The following is a 16,657-nucleotide window of genomic DNA, read 5'->3' as shown; positions in this document are numbered from 1 at the left end:
AAAGTCAGTTATCTAAATATGTCTAGTGGACTGCTTTAGTTTCAAAGCAACACTATCAAATATGAGATATCCAAATCTTTACACTGGGGACATCTTTCTCAACATAAGGCTTAAACCTGACCCTGGTGTATTTGCATGCCTTTAATACTTCTCTTGGTTAAGATCTAAGTATACAGAGACCTCGGGGTAATCTGGTGAACAAGTTCAAAAAACAAACAATTTCTAAAATATGTTTGATGTTTGACTCTGTAACTATGTGATCACTAAATGAAGCACAGGAGCAAGAAAATGGGTCTCCCTTGCAGCAAGTCCAGTTACATCAGGTCAAGATAATGTAAAAGTAAAATACTGTGGAAACAATGGGCTGAAGCTTTCTGAAACTATTTGTGTAACACAGCCTGAGGCAAAAAATCATAGTGCTTTCTATGACTGATATGAAGACAAATAATAATGACCTAAAAAATCTTTCAGCGAGAACAATGTGCAAGTTCACTCTAAAATGTTATTTTTTGGTTCCTCTTCTTTAGAAAATGAATCCTTATTAATGTACTTTTTTATAATTAATTTCCTACTTAGTGGAATTTTCAGTTATGCTATGACTTAGTAGTTACTAGTGGATTTTACAGAATTCAGTTTAATTACTATTTCTCTTCAAGCTTAACTCCATTGTGTTTCATTTATTTTCTTCCTTAGCTGTCTGTAACCCTGGAGACCTTTCAGGATCTGTCCTTGCCTATTCCAGGTAAGGAAGATCTTGCTAAACTCCATTCTGCAAGTCATCAGACATCTCTAGTCAAGGCAGGGTCATGTGGAGAAGCCTATGCCCCCCAGGGATGGATAGCCTTTTTTATGGAATACTTCAAAAGGTAAATAATATTTACCTTGTTTGATTTAATTATTTCTCTTGAAATTCTAGTTTCTGCTCTTCCAGCAGAACATTTGTTGGTTTTCTTTCTTTTCTGTCAATGATGTTTCAGGTTTGTTGTCTCATGTGTTCCTAGCTGGTTTTGGGGTCCAGTTGTAACCTTACAAGATTGTCTTGCTGCCTTTTTCGCCAGAGATGAGCTCAAGGGTAAGAGGTTCATTACCTGAACATGTTTCTTCTGTGGTTTTTTCCTCCTGTCACAATGAGATGATTAACATCTTCTTAGCTTAATGCACTTAAGCAGAGGCCACCTGTTAGAGTGTAATACAGTCAATCCTTGTTCTTTTGGGATCATTCATTTCAGAAAGGTAAGCTTCTCATTCAACTGATAATTTGAGAAAAATGCCTATGAAAGCTGCTTTAGAAATGTCAAGTCTGCATTTAGTTTAGTGAAATTGTATCAACTGAAGGCTCATAAAAATTTTAAACCCACTAAATTAATATTCATTCTCTTAACCTCAATTTGGACATAGTAAATTATTTCCTTTTAAACTACATAGCATTGTCTCTTCAGATTATACTGTATTGCTTCATAGTTGAAGACATAAAACCTGAGGACTTTTCCTGTAGTTGCTATGTCAACTCTGTTATGACTGTTAAATATTGAATGCAACCTGAAGATAAATTCCCTTGAAACTTCTTTCTATCAAATATATACACTTGAAGGATAACTGTTTGGATTTAGAGAATGATGGCTGGTTTTCTTCTCCCGATGTTTGCAGGTGATAACATGTACAGCTGTGGAAGGTGTAAAAAGTAAGCTTTTACCTTTGTTTTACTTTGTCCTAATTTGAGGTTTTATTGTTTCTGTTAGTCAAGAGGCATTTATTTCTGTTGGGTATGTCCCAATACTGTTCATCTTTTCATTTTACCCTGTGTTCTGACTGTCAGAAATTCAGTATTCCCAAGGTGCAGGGGTCAGGAAGCACTGACTTACCCTACCACATGTGCTTAATTTTCATGTCCTTGCAATTTAGATGTAAGTTGGTTTTGTTTGACAAAATAAAACCTCTTAGCCCTCTCTAATACTAGCAGCTTTCCCCTCATATACAGTAGGTCACTGAGGTGTGTTAAATAAATAAACTATGGCTTTAAATACTAAAGAACCAAGAAACAGAAGTAGTCTGAAGACTGCTTGAAGCCCTTTATGGTATAGGAGTGTTATTCCTTCTTGTATGTGCTGTAGATAATTTCTTAGAAGTAAACTTAGTTCATTTCTTTTTTGTCTTTTGCTGGATAATCAGCTTTCATAAAGCCTCAAGCTCTTTCCTCTATGTTAAGAGAAACTGTTAGCTAGGTGGGACTTGACTGTATTTGCTGTTTTGAATTTTTCAACACTATAGATTATGTTGTCTTATGAACCATTGTTTGTATCATTTTGGCTACTCCATGTCTAGTCTACATTCCAGAAATATTTTGGGTTTACTAATGCAAGGTTCAGCTTAGGCTTTTGATCTAGTGCAAGAAAGTAAAAACTTTTCAGAATTAATTATTTGTTGTTTTTGTTTGTTTTTTCCTTTGCTTAGGTTAAGAAATGGAGTGAAATTCTGCAAAGTGCAAAAATTTCCTGAGGTACTGTTAAAATACGCTCTTTAAAGCACTTTTCCTGCACGATTAGGAATGTGGTGAGACAAATGACTTGCATGCAGTAAATTATGTATATAATGCTGTGTGATCTACCTTCATATTGGCATTTGATTAAGAATTTGAGCAGTGTGGTTATTCACCCTGTAAGAAAATGAATCTTGCACAAGTACAGGACTGGGATTTCCCTGTGTTATTACTGTTGATCTGCAGACAGTAACAACGTTTCTATTCTGTGTTCTTATACTGTTTATACTGTAGGTCATAGAATTAAACACCACAGCCTGACTGGAAAGCTTTTCTATAAGTAACATTTTTTGTTACTTTACATTTAAAAAAGTAATCTGGTCTTACATTTCGAAGCATGAACTGATATCTTCAGTAATCAGGAAGAATTAATGTCCCTCATTACAAGATTGTGCAATATGTGCACTGAGAAAGAGAAAAGGCACATTTTTCAGCACTACATCAATGTTAGTAGCCACAGCTGATTAAAGCACAGAGCTTGCTTCAGGTCATAGGGAAAACTGTTCCTTTTGGGATTATAAAAGGAAAAGATGGCACACACAGTTCAGGCATTTAATATCAAATAGCATGTATAGTTCTTGACTCAATCTGTTGATCCTTCTTACAGATTCTATGCATTCATCTCAAAAGATTTAGACATGAGCTCATGTTTTCCACAAAAATTGGGACCCATGTGTCCTTTCCCTTAGAAGGCCTTGACCTTCAGCCTTTCCTTGCAAAGGACAGTCCAGCTCAAATCGTGACGTATGATCTCCTGTCTGTCATCTGCCATCATGGAACTGCCAGCAGTGAGTATGAGCTTGATTGTTTTATCTTTGCAGTTGGAACATCAGCACTCTTCTTTAAGGGTGGTAACTGTATACTGAAGGGTAAATAGATAAACAATGGTAATTAGAATGTGGAAGATGAATGCTGTGATTTTTACCTTGTCCCAAAAGATTTAAGGCTTGCTCTGAAAGAGTTGGCACATCTTTGAAATTATATGGCATACTTAAATAAAACTGAAGGTGGAAAAAAGTTAACAGGTCCAGGATTATTAAGTCAGAAAACTACTGAACAGCATAAATGTACAAATAATGTTGCTGGCAGATTACCAGTTGATCAGCTGCTCTACACAGCTGTTCATGTCAATGCTTTGTATGCCTTAACTTTTGGAAACTGTTTACAAAGCACCACAAAAATGCTAGTCATTTTTTAAAAATATGTTCTCTGGGATGATCACTGCCATTTAACCCCAAAACAGGTGGTAACTGCTATTTGTGGGTTCTGATGAGTAGCTGAATAAACATCTTATTGCTATATGTTGAGGTAATTTCTGCCTAGATGATTTCAATATTTATAAGATTTGGACAATAGGAGGACTATAAACATTTATGAAGTTTCTGGCTTAAAATTTTTCTAAGCTACCCCTTCATACTTCTCAAACGTAAAGTATCCTTTGTATTTTTTTTTCTTCTTGTTTTTTTACTGGATGGTTTTTCAGCTTCCATTTAGTGCTTGCTAAGCAGTGCTTCATGTAATCAGTTTAGCAGATATTTGATTATTTACTTATTCACAGTTAAATATGTATTTAAAAATAGTAATAATTTTAAATATATTATGAATGGTCTTTGAAACACTTTTATAGTTATGGTTGTGATATCATGTAGCTGTTCCATATCTGTGCTACTTTCTATTATGAAGCATACAAAGATTTGAAAAGAGTTTGTTGTGGAAACTGATGAGGGTAAATTGTTCAGACAATCTTACTCTGAATGCCATATTTCAGGACTGTATTAAACAACATGCTGCTTGAAGAGTGCAGGAATGTGCTGTGAAAGTAGTGCTCAACTCACCACTAGCTAATAGAAATTCAGAAAAAAAGCTGATGCTGAGTTTGACAGAAGTTAATTTCAAAGTCAAATCTGCTAATGATTGTGTTTTTCCCATTTAAGACTTCGGGGGTTTATTTAAGACTTACTTCCTTTTCATGTGTTAGAGTAAAATGGGCAGCTTTAGACACTCTTTGATAATTCTTGCTTCCTGCACTCTAGGTGGACATTATATAGCTTATTGTCGCAACAATTTAAATAATTTGTGGTATGAATTTGATGACCAGAGTGTCACAGAAGTATCAGAATCCACAGTGCAAAATGCAGAAGCTTATGTTCTCTTCTACAGGTAAGGCATTAAAAGTACAGTCATACCCCTATAAGTCATGTGTGTAAATAACTTTTTAAGCAGTTGGGCACCTTTCAGAATTAGCTGCCCCATGAGAATTTTAATGGAAGAATTTGACCAACGAGAAAAGCCTCTGCTAGAGAAAAACTTAATCCTTCAATTATGTCCTTAGCACTTGCTCTGTCAGAACTAAAGTGTTTATGTTAAAATGAAAATGAAATCTGCATAGTAAGAGAACTTGAAGCATCAGTAAAGAACTAGCCACCTTATTTTCAGTTAGAGGAAGGGAATTCTGCACATGAGGAGGTTTTGCACACAGAAGGTTTTTAACTGTTAGAGCTCTAATTGGAATTGTCCAAAGTCTGTCAGATAGTATGTAGGACATCAGTGGTTTTACTATGTTGTAATTTCATCCATTATATTATACATTTTATTATACATTTAATTTAATGCTATTTATAGACTGTTCTCTTCCTGAGAATTGAAATGAAAGGTGAGAAGTCATGTTATCATTATCTTCAGTCTAGGGAACTTTTGTACTTGAGATAAGTAACTCAGTGTTCAGATGTTAAATTTCTGATACTAAGATCAAATTTCCACTAAAAGGTGGCTGCAAAATACATTGTGTCAGAGTTGCATAAAAAAGAGATGTGTTCTGGGAATGTTTCATTAGGAGCATTCCTACCTGCCACTTTCAAGCTGAGCCCATGAGTCTCACTTAGTAGGCCTTTTAAAAGGAATTTGGAAGTCATGCTGTATTGCCAAGAAAGAGCACTTTATCTTTGACTGTGGCTTAACATATTCAAATGAATAATAAAAGAATAGCACTAATAGAATATGGCTTTAAAAAAGAATATATCCACAAAAGACTGTTACTGGCTCAGAGAAGAGAAATTCTATTCTATCTAAAATGGGAGAGCAGAGTAGTTCCAGTTTACAGTGGGAAAAGTAGGAGGATACAGGAAAAGTAGGGGAATTACCTGATCTGCTTACTGTGTAACCCTGCTTGTGGAGGAAAAGGAGGCACACGTGGCCAAGGAGTGCAGCTTGCAAAGCTTTATCTCAAATGCTGCAGAGAGGAAATGGGCAGATGGGCACAGCCCTTGGGTGCTGCACCACCCCTGCAGCTCTGTCGGCTTCTGTCTTGCAGCCCAACTGTTTGCTTTCCTAGGCTGTGTAAACTGCAAAGGACAGACAAGGCCCAGGTAATTTACTTGAAGTCAGAGTTTTCTTTTCACAAAGTAAGTTATCTGCACTGTACACAAGGATCTGTATTTGTTTTAATGATTTCTATTTCTGTAATAGAAAGAGCAGTGAAGAAGCACAGAGAGAGAGACGGAGGATAGCAGGGCTACTGAATATGATGGAACCAAGCCTTCTGCAGTTCTATGTTTCCAGGCAGTGGTTAAATAAATTCAAGACTTTTGCAGAGCCAGGACCAATTTCAAATAATGACTTTCTCTGTATGCATGGAGGTGAGACTGTAACTGTGAATCAATTAAAAAGAATTTATCAACTTCTAGCTATAACAGTGGTGTATACTTGTTTTAATTAAAGGAATTTGATTATACTAAGTTCATATTGTAACTTCTTTGTTAAATAACTTCTAAGTAAATTCTTTTATGTTGTAGTAGCTGACTAATTAGAAATGATACTGAGTGAAGTTACCCTATCTTTTTCTTTGCACATTTGTTTATAAACTTTCTTGATTCTTAAAGAGGAACAGTTCCTCTGATGTACTTGCTTCTTAAACATGTACATTCACATTTTTAAAAATCCTGTCACTATGTCATCATCCTTAATACTTTCATCTGCAAATTGGAATGTGTTTCTCTACTTGAGGCTATAAGCAGTGAGAAGCTGCTTTGAAAGAAATTAATCTGATGCAGAGTATCCATGCATAGCTGTGTGAAAATCAAGTAGTAATTCTGTGTGTTTTGTATAGGAGCATAAAAATTTTACCTTGTGCTGTATGTTAAAAACAAGGGCATTGCAGTAAGCAAAACTCATTTGGGGAAATACCCACATTTGAGTGCTAACATTCCAAGAAATAATTACTATGTAGTACCTATTTTCTAATAAAAAATACAATTGCCTTAGATTGGAAGAAGGAGGTGCTGCCCCTGTTGCTGAAGCAAAATTTTAAAACAGGATGATTGTCCCTGTAGCCATCTGCAGGGTGCCTGTGAGCCCTTTGGCTTTCCCTCTGCAGGGCTGCAGCAGATAACTCTTGATGCATGAGTGCCCAAGTACTTGATTTTCCCTGTTCCCAGGAATTCCTGCATAGTCCACTGTTGTTTACTGTGTGCTTCAGCTCAACACTGCTAATTCAGCAAGGCCCTCCATTTCTGCCTTCCTCAAAATTTCTCTGCTTTCAAGTATTCATGTTGTTTGAAGTAATTCCAAAAGGTCTGCAGCCAAATAGGTGAATTTAAATAGGAAGTTTGTTAGTGTTTACATGCATAATCAAAATATTTAATCATCCTGACATCTTATCTGTAAAACTTAAGAAGCTTTTTGAAATCATTATGTAAAATGGATTCTATCCCTTTAATTTTAGCCACTCATGTACTTAGTTTGCTTCTGCTTTATGTAAGCTTTTCAGCCTCATAGAAGACTAAAATCAGAGTAGTGTCTCTAAACACTGTGATAGATTATACCTAGGTAAAACTTATTTCATATCATTTCTCTGAATTCATTGAAAGATTCTATTTTTTATTTATTTGAGGCTTCTAACATAGTCTCCTCCCCTCACTAACATCCACAAGTGTTTTTTTATTGTTTGGGGGTTTTGTTTGTTTTTGTTCCTTCTGCAGGTGTTCCTCCACACAAAGCTAACTTCATAGAGGACCTCGTTGTAATGCTACCTCAAAATATATGGGATAATCTGTATAGCAGGTAAGTTTTGAACTCTAATTGGAATAAATCCAGTGATACAGTTTGAGAGCCAAGTGGCAACATCAGACTTTGGAATTAGTGGCTCAGGAAAAAGACAGCCCTCTGGGCACACAGCTGAGTGAAGGAATTGCAAACAGCCAATTTATATCATTTTCTTGTGTAAAGTAAACGACTGCATAGAGTAGTGTGTTATTGGAGTAGTACTTCAATATTAAACCAATAAACATGTATGGTATGTATGAAATAACACAAAGTAGGTCAGCAAAAGTACGCTTTGCAGAGGTTTTTTGAAAGAGCTCTCTGTATCAGCTTCCTGTTCTCTTGTTGGCTGGAGACAACTTTTCTTTTATGTTGGCTTTGAATCCATAGCCTCAGCTGCCAGTACTGCTTCAAAATAATTTATATCTGAGTGTTCTGTGTTACTGCCCCACGCTTCAGTGTCGGTCAGGTTTGAGTGCTTGCTTATAAAGGAGGAATTCTTACAGGCTATGCCTTATTCTAAAGTTAAAAAAAAACTGCAGAAGAGCTTTGCTGCTGGTTTTCAACACTCTGTATTACACTTGCATTAAATATTTTTAATTGTTAATTTCCTGCCATGTAAACAATAGATCTAAGGGTTTGGGGAGTTTTTTATAGATGTTCTAAAGTTTTGGTGCACACAAGTTAAAGATAAAAAGCATCCTATTTTCAGTTTATTTGCTTTTTCCTATATGTATTAAATTTTTCTTCCATTATCAATTTTCTGTATGCAAAAATATCCTTCTCAGGAGCAGTGCTCCTCCAGACTTCCATGGATACAGATTCACACAAGGAAAACATGAGGCAAGGGTCAAGAATAACCCATTAAGTACAAAACAGTAAATAAGTTTAGAGGCTGGGGTCAGGGAGGTAACAAAGCTGATGAAGAGTCTGTGGTGGGATGGAGGAACATGTTTAAGGCAGAACTGGCTGGAATTTCCATAGGCTGTTTCTTAGAGGCCTTTGGTAAAATTACACTTGGTGAATATATAACAACACTTACTCACTGACATGTTCTAATCATAGTAATTCCTTCTGAAGTCTCTGATGCAGCTGAGTTTGCAATTGTATGTACTGGCATAAGGCAGTCAGAACTTGCAAGATGGTCTTAGGATGGAGAACAGAATATTCTTAAGAAAATAAACGATGCCTTTTTGGGATCACTGTGGCCGGCATATATCAGCCTTCTGTTCATACTGACATTTGCCACGCCTACAGGTGCCCGATCTTTTTGTATATTTTCCACAAGGCTGATTGTTTGGTGTTTTTCACTTTCACTGCAGATACGGAGGAGGACCAGCTGTTAACCATCTGTATGTTTGTCACACCTGCCAAATAGAGTCTGAAAGAATTGAAAAAAGAAGGAAAAATGAATTGGAAATGTTTATACGGGTAAAAAAAGTAAACACTTACCATTCTGCCACTGGCCAACACCTGACATTCATGACTAGACCCAGGGGATTACTAGAATTGCACAAGGGATTCCTGTAACAAATGGACTTTATTTAATATCTCTATACCTATATACCACCCCATCTCTCATAATGGCAGTAGTAATGTTCTTGTGAAATCCCAGATAACTGCTTTTATGAAAATGTACTTGGAGAAAATTTTTAATGTGTTTCTTAAATTGCTTTTTTATAGTATGGAGACAGCCACATGAGTGGTTGTTCTTTATACACTGGCAGTGGTCTCTTCTCTGCAGTCTGATAAGGTTTAAGTGCAATAATACTGTGCCAAGAAAAATTTAATGATAATCATCAGTTCTAATTTTTAAAAAAGGCATTAGAAACATAAACAAACGTAATTCAATGTGAAGTAAATATGTTAGTATTGTAATGGGTCTGTAAAATTAATATCAAGGAGCTACTGTATTTTCCCTGGGTTAGAGGATTATGTCTGAATGCTAAAATAACTAGTTGTAATGATTTTGAAGTTCTTAAACCAAAGATGTGTTTTCAAGTTTTCAGTGAAAATAAGTGCAGAGACATTAGAATCCCATTTCTGCTATCTCAACTCATGAAAGGGAGAAAACACAACTGACTTTTTTTTCAGTTCTGTTTGTCCTTTAATCACACTTCAGAGATGGTCAGCTTTTCCATGTTTTTTGAAATTTCTAGGATTACCAGTGGTAATCCAGAGATTACTACTGGTTAGTAATTACTATTAATGACATTGAGTCAACCCCATTTGCTTTAGAAGTCAGTATCTTTCCAGTAAAAGAAGTGATTATATGTGCACTGTTGTGCAAATATTGTTACTGGTTAGTACACAGAAAATTCTATTGTCCTCCACAAAGATGGCTTTAGGGAATGATTGCACCATTTAGTCTATATGAAACCCTGAGAAGCTGTGTTGATGCTTTAGGTTTATGACTTCAAAGGGGAAGTGTAGCTGTGTTATTACAGAGCTAAAAACATAATGGTTTAAAGGTTTAAGTGACTTTTTGCTTGTTTCTTCATAATGTAAAAGGATCTGTAAGTCATGAAAAGTCCCAATGTATTGGGACTTGCTTGGAATTGTACTGCCATCTGCTCAAAATACTTGAGGAAAAACAAACACAGGTGAAGATACTGTTCATCACACAAAGAACTTTCCATTAAAAAAATTCGAAACACTATTTTATTTTACAAAAATAAGATCTCTGCATTTTTTGCTACTTCAAAGTTCAGCCTTCACAGTAATTATCTATTAGTGTTTGATGTGTAAGCACTTGTGCTTAAGAAGAACTTGTTGCTGTTTTCAGGAAATACAAATAATTTCTCAACTAAACAGTAGATCAGCTTTTAATATGAAGGCTACCACTGCATCGTAATCTCATCTTGGGTATCCACCAGGTGTTTACTGTTTTTATGGTCGTTGGTTCGTTAAAGTGTTCTATTACATGTAATGTTATGGTGTTAATAATTACAGTGGTTCAAAGAATTAAGTAGTTTAAAGAAATAAAAGGGCAGAAAACCACAGATTTTTTTTCCTTGTAGCTTAATAGAGCATTCCAAGAAGAAGAATCTCCATCAACATTTTACTGCATCAGCATGCACTGGTTCAGAGAATGGGAAGGATTTGTAAAGGGTAAAGACAGTGGTAAGTTGTGCCCCATTTCAAAATATATGTAATCTCTTGTTGTATTGTTTATTTCTGCTTTGGTAGAAAACTGTAGGAAGGACAGATAGCAAAGACAATGAAAGCTCTTAAACATCTAAGACCCAGGTTTTATAGGTTATAAATTCATCCAGGATACAGAACATAGTAAAATAATTCACAGCAATGAGATAAGGGGGTAGCGTTGGAGAAAATGTTGCTTGTTTGCAGGATGTTGGCTGTTACCAGCAGCAGGAAAATTGGATCTAAGTACAAGGGGAGGATGGATTTTGTTGTGCAAACTAGATAGATGATGCTGCAGCTTCTGGAGGAAAGGGTCACATCTAAACTCAGATAGCTCAGTAACAACTGTACTAACATCACTTTAGATGACTTCAGATGCCTCTAAAGTTTTAAAATGGAAACTGATAAAATAGTCTACAGTCTTATCAGAGTCTGCTCTAGGACAACTTTGGTAAGGGTAAGAAGTAGGATTAATTTGTGTTTTATGTTGCTTTAAGACTTAACTGTAATCATGAATGCTTTGGAAAACTTGTTCTTAATTAAAAATGTGATTAGCTTTTAACAACTTAGAATGTACTGTTAAGCAGTACAAGAACAAACAGTAAACAAATAATTTGTTTTTCCTTCCCTTTGGAAATAGAACCTCTAACCTGCTGTTTGTTTTCAGCTCTCTCAATTTTAATGATTTTTCTATTGCACTAGATCCTCCTGGCCCTATTGATAATGCTAAGATTGCAGTAACAAAATGTGGCAATACTGTGCTAAAACAAGGTAGGTGTCCAATATTGCTGCAGCTTTGTGCCCCTTATGCATTTGCTGAAGTTCGAAAAATTTACTATTTTTATTTATTTATTGTTACCATTAAATGAATGGCAGTTTCTAATGAATCTGTGTTGTGCCTATTTTTGGGGAATCATTTTATTCTTAAAATGAAGAATTAGTATCTGTAATAGACTAATCCAAGTGCAGTTGAGTGTGTATGAGGTGCAGACTAACTTGAAAATGGTGAAAGTGTGCTTCGGCTTTGTATCACTTGATCTGATGGGTTTTCTTAGCATAATTGGGGGACTGTTCTATATCTGTATGTAGTTTGAAACTTGAAACCTAATTTAAACCTTGAAACCTAATTTGAATAGAAAAACATCTTCTCATAGAGGGAGAACCTCTGAATCAAATCTGATGCTCGTTTTTTCTGCAAGTCGTTTGATACTGTACATTGCATATTAGAGAAGTTTTTGCAAAGATGCAAATTTTTTTATTATTCTTCAGAGTTAAATGTTAGATACCATTTATTCAGAATTCATAGGTACAGAGGAAAACATTCTTATATGACCTGCTTTATGAAGACTTTATACTTTCTAGGAGGCTTTAAATTCATTGCAGCTCAGCCTAAAAGACAAATTTGTATCAATAAGATTAACATTTATTTAACTGGGTTTTTTCCCAGTTAGTGCCTCATCATGCATTGGATGTACCAATAAACCTACCATAAACCTCACCAACTGTAGAATGCCTAGAGTTTATTTTAAAAGCAATTAGTTTTGGCACTCATTAGTTTTTTAGTGTGTTTTCATGATTTAAGTGCTGATGATAGAACTCAAGTACAAGGTATAAAGCCTGATTCAAAAAATCACTTTAGAAGCAGTAATTTATAGCAAATTAGCCAGTTGTTGGTTTACTTTCAGCTACATTGGTACAAATTTGAGCTTGGATAGAAATAAAGATGAATAGGATGTGGAAAATTTGTCTTGTAAGTTTTAAGAGGTGGGAATGCCACTAAATAGGGTCCAGTACTGCATATTTCTGTGATTCAGTGGTCCTGATTGCAGTGCCTAGGTTCACTGTGCCTGTTCAGTTTAACCTGTCTGGCTGCAGTCTGGATAAGGGAATGAGGATCTACTCCAGTGCCTGCAGAGATTGAGTTGTTTTTTGAGAGCCTAAACATAAAAGAGTAAAACTGAGGCATAACTTCATTAGTACTGGTATGGGATCTGTGTGATGACTTCCAGATGAAGCTTTGCATAGTTGAGTTACTGTAGGTAAACAAATGTGCAGCTCTTTGTACCCTTCCCCTTGAGAAACTCTTAACAGGTAAAGTACAACAGAAGGCACCACTGCAGCAGGTGATGAGGACAGGAAAGTACAGGAGGTAGGGGGAGAAGTCCCCTGCTTATAGTGCTGGCTTCCTTTTTTGTAAGTATGAGGGTGCTGAAACAAGGCTTAGCAAGACAAATTAATAATGTCTAATAAGGATATCAGGGGAAACTTGCTGTCAGCCAGGGTTTTGATTTGCTAAAAGAAGAGGAGGCTTATATTCTGGTAGAGCAGAAGTGTGACCTCTCTGTGTGGGTTAATGTGAGGAAATCACTCGGTATCAGACAGGATCCTTGTATTGAAACCTAGAAGGGAGATGTGCTGATGCATCTTCTCTTTGTAAAAGTTGTGGAAAATCAGAAATACTTGTTGGATGCTGACTTGAGACAGGAGACAGACCTCTAGCCAGAGCAATGGAATCATAAGCAAAGACTTTAATCAGTGAATGAAATCAGGCTGACCCATCAGTACTACAGGAGCATTGCTGGAGCTGTTTTTATCCTAATAATAGTCCTTTGTCTCTGGGAATTTCACTGTGCTTCTCATACTTTTATTCTTTATTATCAATATTAATTTCTCTAATGAAACAAGAATCTTCAGTCCTTGAACTTTACTGTGTAATTGATGTGACTACATGTCCTTATAATAATATGAATCATTGTTTCCTGAGTACCAAGAGCTACTGGCTGTCAGCTTGATTGGTAGATATTAGATAATATGTTTATCATAGAATTTTCATGTGTTTTCTGCAAGTACTGCATAATTTAGAGCAGGTAGTTGTAAGAATCAAGGAGTACGAAACTAACACAAAATAGGTAATTGAGTTTGGCAGCTGGTACAAGTTAAAGCAAAAATGAAGGCTATAGTGTTAAATTTGGATCTGAATTCTTACAGTTATAAATTTTAATCTTGATTTTTTTTTTCTTTTTGTATCTCTTTTGGACTTAAATAATTAAAGAACTATTCTAAAGAATAATTAAATTTTAATTTTTTTTTCAGGTGCAGATTCTGGACAAATATCAGAAGAAACATGGAATTTTCTTCAGTCAATCTATGGTGGAGGTCCAGAGATTATACTCAGACCACCTGTTCCTCCAGTAGAACCTGATATATTGCAAACAGAAGAGAAGATTGAATTAGAAACTCATGGTCTGTAGCTTTTGAGAAAAAGATAAGCTTGTAAGGAATCCAGCTTCCTTACAAAATGCCCAAAACACATTCCTAAAAGTTTTATTCTCTTATGTCTGTTGGAGGCACAGCTCACTGGGCATTACATTACCTACAGAATAGTAAGTTGAAATATGTATTGCAATTTGTTTAAATAGCAGCTGTTTGTCTGTTTTGGAACGCATGTGGTTTGTACATTTTGGAATGTTTGGTCGATGGGAAATATGTAATTTCTGAATTTTTTTGCTGAAAGTCAAAATCCTATTATATCCTTAGACTTGAAAAACAGACAAATTTTAGAGATGTTCAGTAACCCTTCTGATTCTGATTGGGCTTCTGATATCTACAAACTTTTGCCTGTCTTAATTGTACAGTCTTGACAAGCCTAGGTATTTGAGGAGTATATTTTAAATAGACTGTAATCAAAGATAAAGAAAAAGGATTTTCATTTCCTAAATGCTCAGGAAAAAAATTGTCTCTTACTTTGCACTGTAAGTATATGAAATGGGTAGTATATAACATCCAAATACTTGCTGTATTTGAGCGGCTCAAACATTAGGGTAGACTGAATAATGTTTTAGTCAGCGAATGTCATAACTTATTACTACTAAATTTTGCATCTTATTATAGTCTTCTGTAACTCTATAAACCTGGCTAGTGTCTTTAATAGTATATGTGGCAAAAAGATTTAGTCTTCTCTAGGGTAACATTTGAGAGCATGAAGTGTGAAATGTAAGATTATTATGGACATGAGTGATATAAATTTCAGAAAATTAAATTGTCTGGTCTCTTGAATTACATTCATAAGCATTTATATTTGAAGGATTTTATTGTATTGTTAAAAATTTTCATTGGTATGATGACCTTTAATGTCAGAAGCTGGATGAAATGTATATATTGCAAAACTTCATTGAATGATTCATATTGGAATGCAGAATGACACTTGCTCATGTTTTTGCCTGATACTGTTACCAAATAAGCAGCATTATTCAAGACTGGATCAATAAAAAAATCAAAATTAACTGTGGAATAGGTGGGGGGAGCTTTCCTAAATGTTTTTCATTCATTATATAAATACAAAAACTTTTGAACTAATGCTGTGGTACTGCTCTCACACCCATACAATTGTATTTTTTGACTGTTTTAACTTTAGACAATGATATTGACAGTTCTAACTCCAAAGTAAAAAAATGCTGACATAATATTCCTCTGAATAATTTATATGTAGTTTAAAAACATAATGGTTTGTAGGACTTCATGCTATTCTAGTTAAAAAGCCGTCTATAACAGCCCTAGAGAAAATGTCCTTTAACCTTAAGTATTTGTAAATGTGATTTTATGTTAGTAGATAAAGCAACTTGAAGTTAATATCACGTTACCCCTGCAATGCATCAAATGCTTACTACTAACTGGTTTTACTGACTGAGGTAAAGTTAACTTGCTTATGAACAGTCATTAGTAGCTTGCTGACATTGGCCTGTGAAATATTGTCTGATTTAAAGTCTATTTAAAGGTTTCTTTTTTCCTGCTAAAATTTTCTAGTTTTCTTTGATTTAAGGTTCTTTAACATGCCAAAGAACAATAAATAGAAGAATTTTTCCTACATGTTCTAAACTGGAAATTTAGGAAGTATTTCCTTGGTTAAAGCACAGTGCAGTGATCACGTTTATGAATTTATTCAATGTTTTCATTAATAGTCTGGATGGTAGAACAGACTGGCCCTGTAAAATTTGCAACAGAAAAATGGATTGAGTGTTAGGGACACCAGGGAATGAAGCAGTTCTGTGCTGAGTGTTCTGGGTATTACAGCAGATCAGACTAAGAGTTAAAACCCAGTGATACTAAAACAAAACCTGTTCTGGGTAGTAGTAAAAAAAGCATCAGATGTGAGGCACAGGAGGTAATTATTCTGCTCTACTTGGTGCTGTGCTTATTGTGAGATCTCATCTGTACTGTTCCCAATTTTGAATGCTATATGATGATAAATACAAATTGAAGTTATTTTAGGGAAAAACAACAAGACTCAGTGTTGAAAAAGAAGTGGTTTTCTCCCTTAAAAGAATGCTGAAAATGCAAGGCTTCCAAATGTGGAACTAATGGCTGGATAATACTGAACAATTTTTTCTAGTTTTCTAGTCAGTCTTTTCTACTGGGTGTCTGGGAATCCGTAGTCAGACATCTGTGATGCACACACATCAGTAAGGAGACACTTTACGTCAGCAGAGTTTGCGAAATGCCTTTGTCACTGTGGAAAAAGGCACCTTTGCACTGGAACTTAGTCATACTTAGAATAAACCAAACCCCTGAATTTGCAGAGATAAATAGATGTGTTTTAAGACTGTTCCAGAGGGATTACTGGCTTGCTTTTAGCCCAAAGAGAGCTCTAGAAGGGATATTATGTCACAGAAATTGAAGTAGTCTTTTAAAGGAGGGCAATGTAGGGGAACTCCAGATGGATGGCTTGTGTATGCTGGAGGGAAGGCAATAATTCAGAGAATAGGTAAAGGAGAGGCCTTTACTGGGAAAAGTTGTCATGATTTATAGCAAAGAAAGAATGCATCTCAGGAAGGGCCTGTGGAAATACTTTTTTTTCCATAAGCCTTTCACCAGACTATTTGGATTCTTTGTTCATTTGTTTCCAGTTGAGGAAACATAGCAATGTGTTTGGGTGCCAGAGAA

General features: G+C 35.5%; 1 protein-coding gene across 3 annotated transcripts in view; it reads left to right on the top strand.

The window, feature by feature from the left end:
- USP33 (ubiquitin specific peptidase 33) overlaps positions 1–15,008 on the top strand; it is a 37,836-nt gene extending 22,828 nt beyond the window's left edge. The window contains exons 13-24 of one of the 3 annotated variants that reach the window (XM_014872164.2): positions 694–866; positions 1,002–1,072; positions 1,648–1,681; positions 2,452–2,497; positions 3,144–3,324; positions 4,570–4,696; positions 6,002–6,171; positions 7,513–7,594; positions 8,896–9,004; positions 10,594–10,696; positions 11,420–11,488; positions 13,811–15,008. In XM_014872164.2, the coding sequence (XP_014727650.1) occupies positions 694–866; positions 1,002–1,072; positions 1,648–1,681; positions 2,452–2,497; positions 3,144–3,324; positions 4,570–4,696; positions 6,002–6,171; positions 7,513–7,594; positions 8,896–9,004; positions 10,594–10,696; positions 11,420–11,488; positions 13,811–13,968 (1,323 nt within the window). In that variant the 3' untranslated portion in view covers positions 13,969–15,008. Of the gene's footprint in view, positions 1–693; positions 867–968; positions 1,073–1,647; positions 1,682–2,451; positions 2,498–3,143; positions 3,325–4,569; positions 4,697–6,001; positions 6,172–7,512; positions 7,595–8,895; positions 9,005–10,593; positions 10,697–11,419; positions 11,489–13,810 lie in introns of all 3 variants that reach the window. The other 2 variants (XM_014872163.2, XM_014872162.2) reach the window with 2 other exon arrangements.
- Positions 15,009–16,657: the final 1,649 nt, after the last annotated feature.

The sequence above is a fragment of the Sturnus vulgaris genome, chromosome 9, assembly GCF_052056855.1.
Source record: "Sturnus vulgaris isolate bStuVul1 chromosome 9, bStuVul1.hap1, whole genome shotgun sequence".
Classification (NCBI taxonomy): domain Eukaryota; kingdom Metazoa; phylum Chordata; class Aves; order Passeriformes; family Sturnidae; genus Sturnus; species Sturnus vulgaris.
The sequence above is the reverse complement of the archived record's forward strand: the minus strand, read 5'-3'. Positions and strand labels throughout refer to the sequence as shown.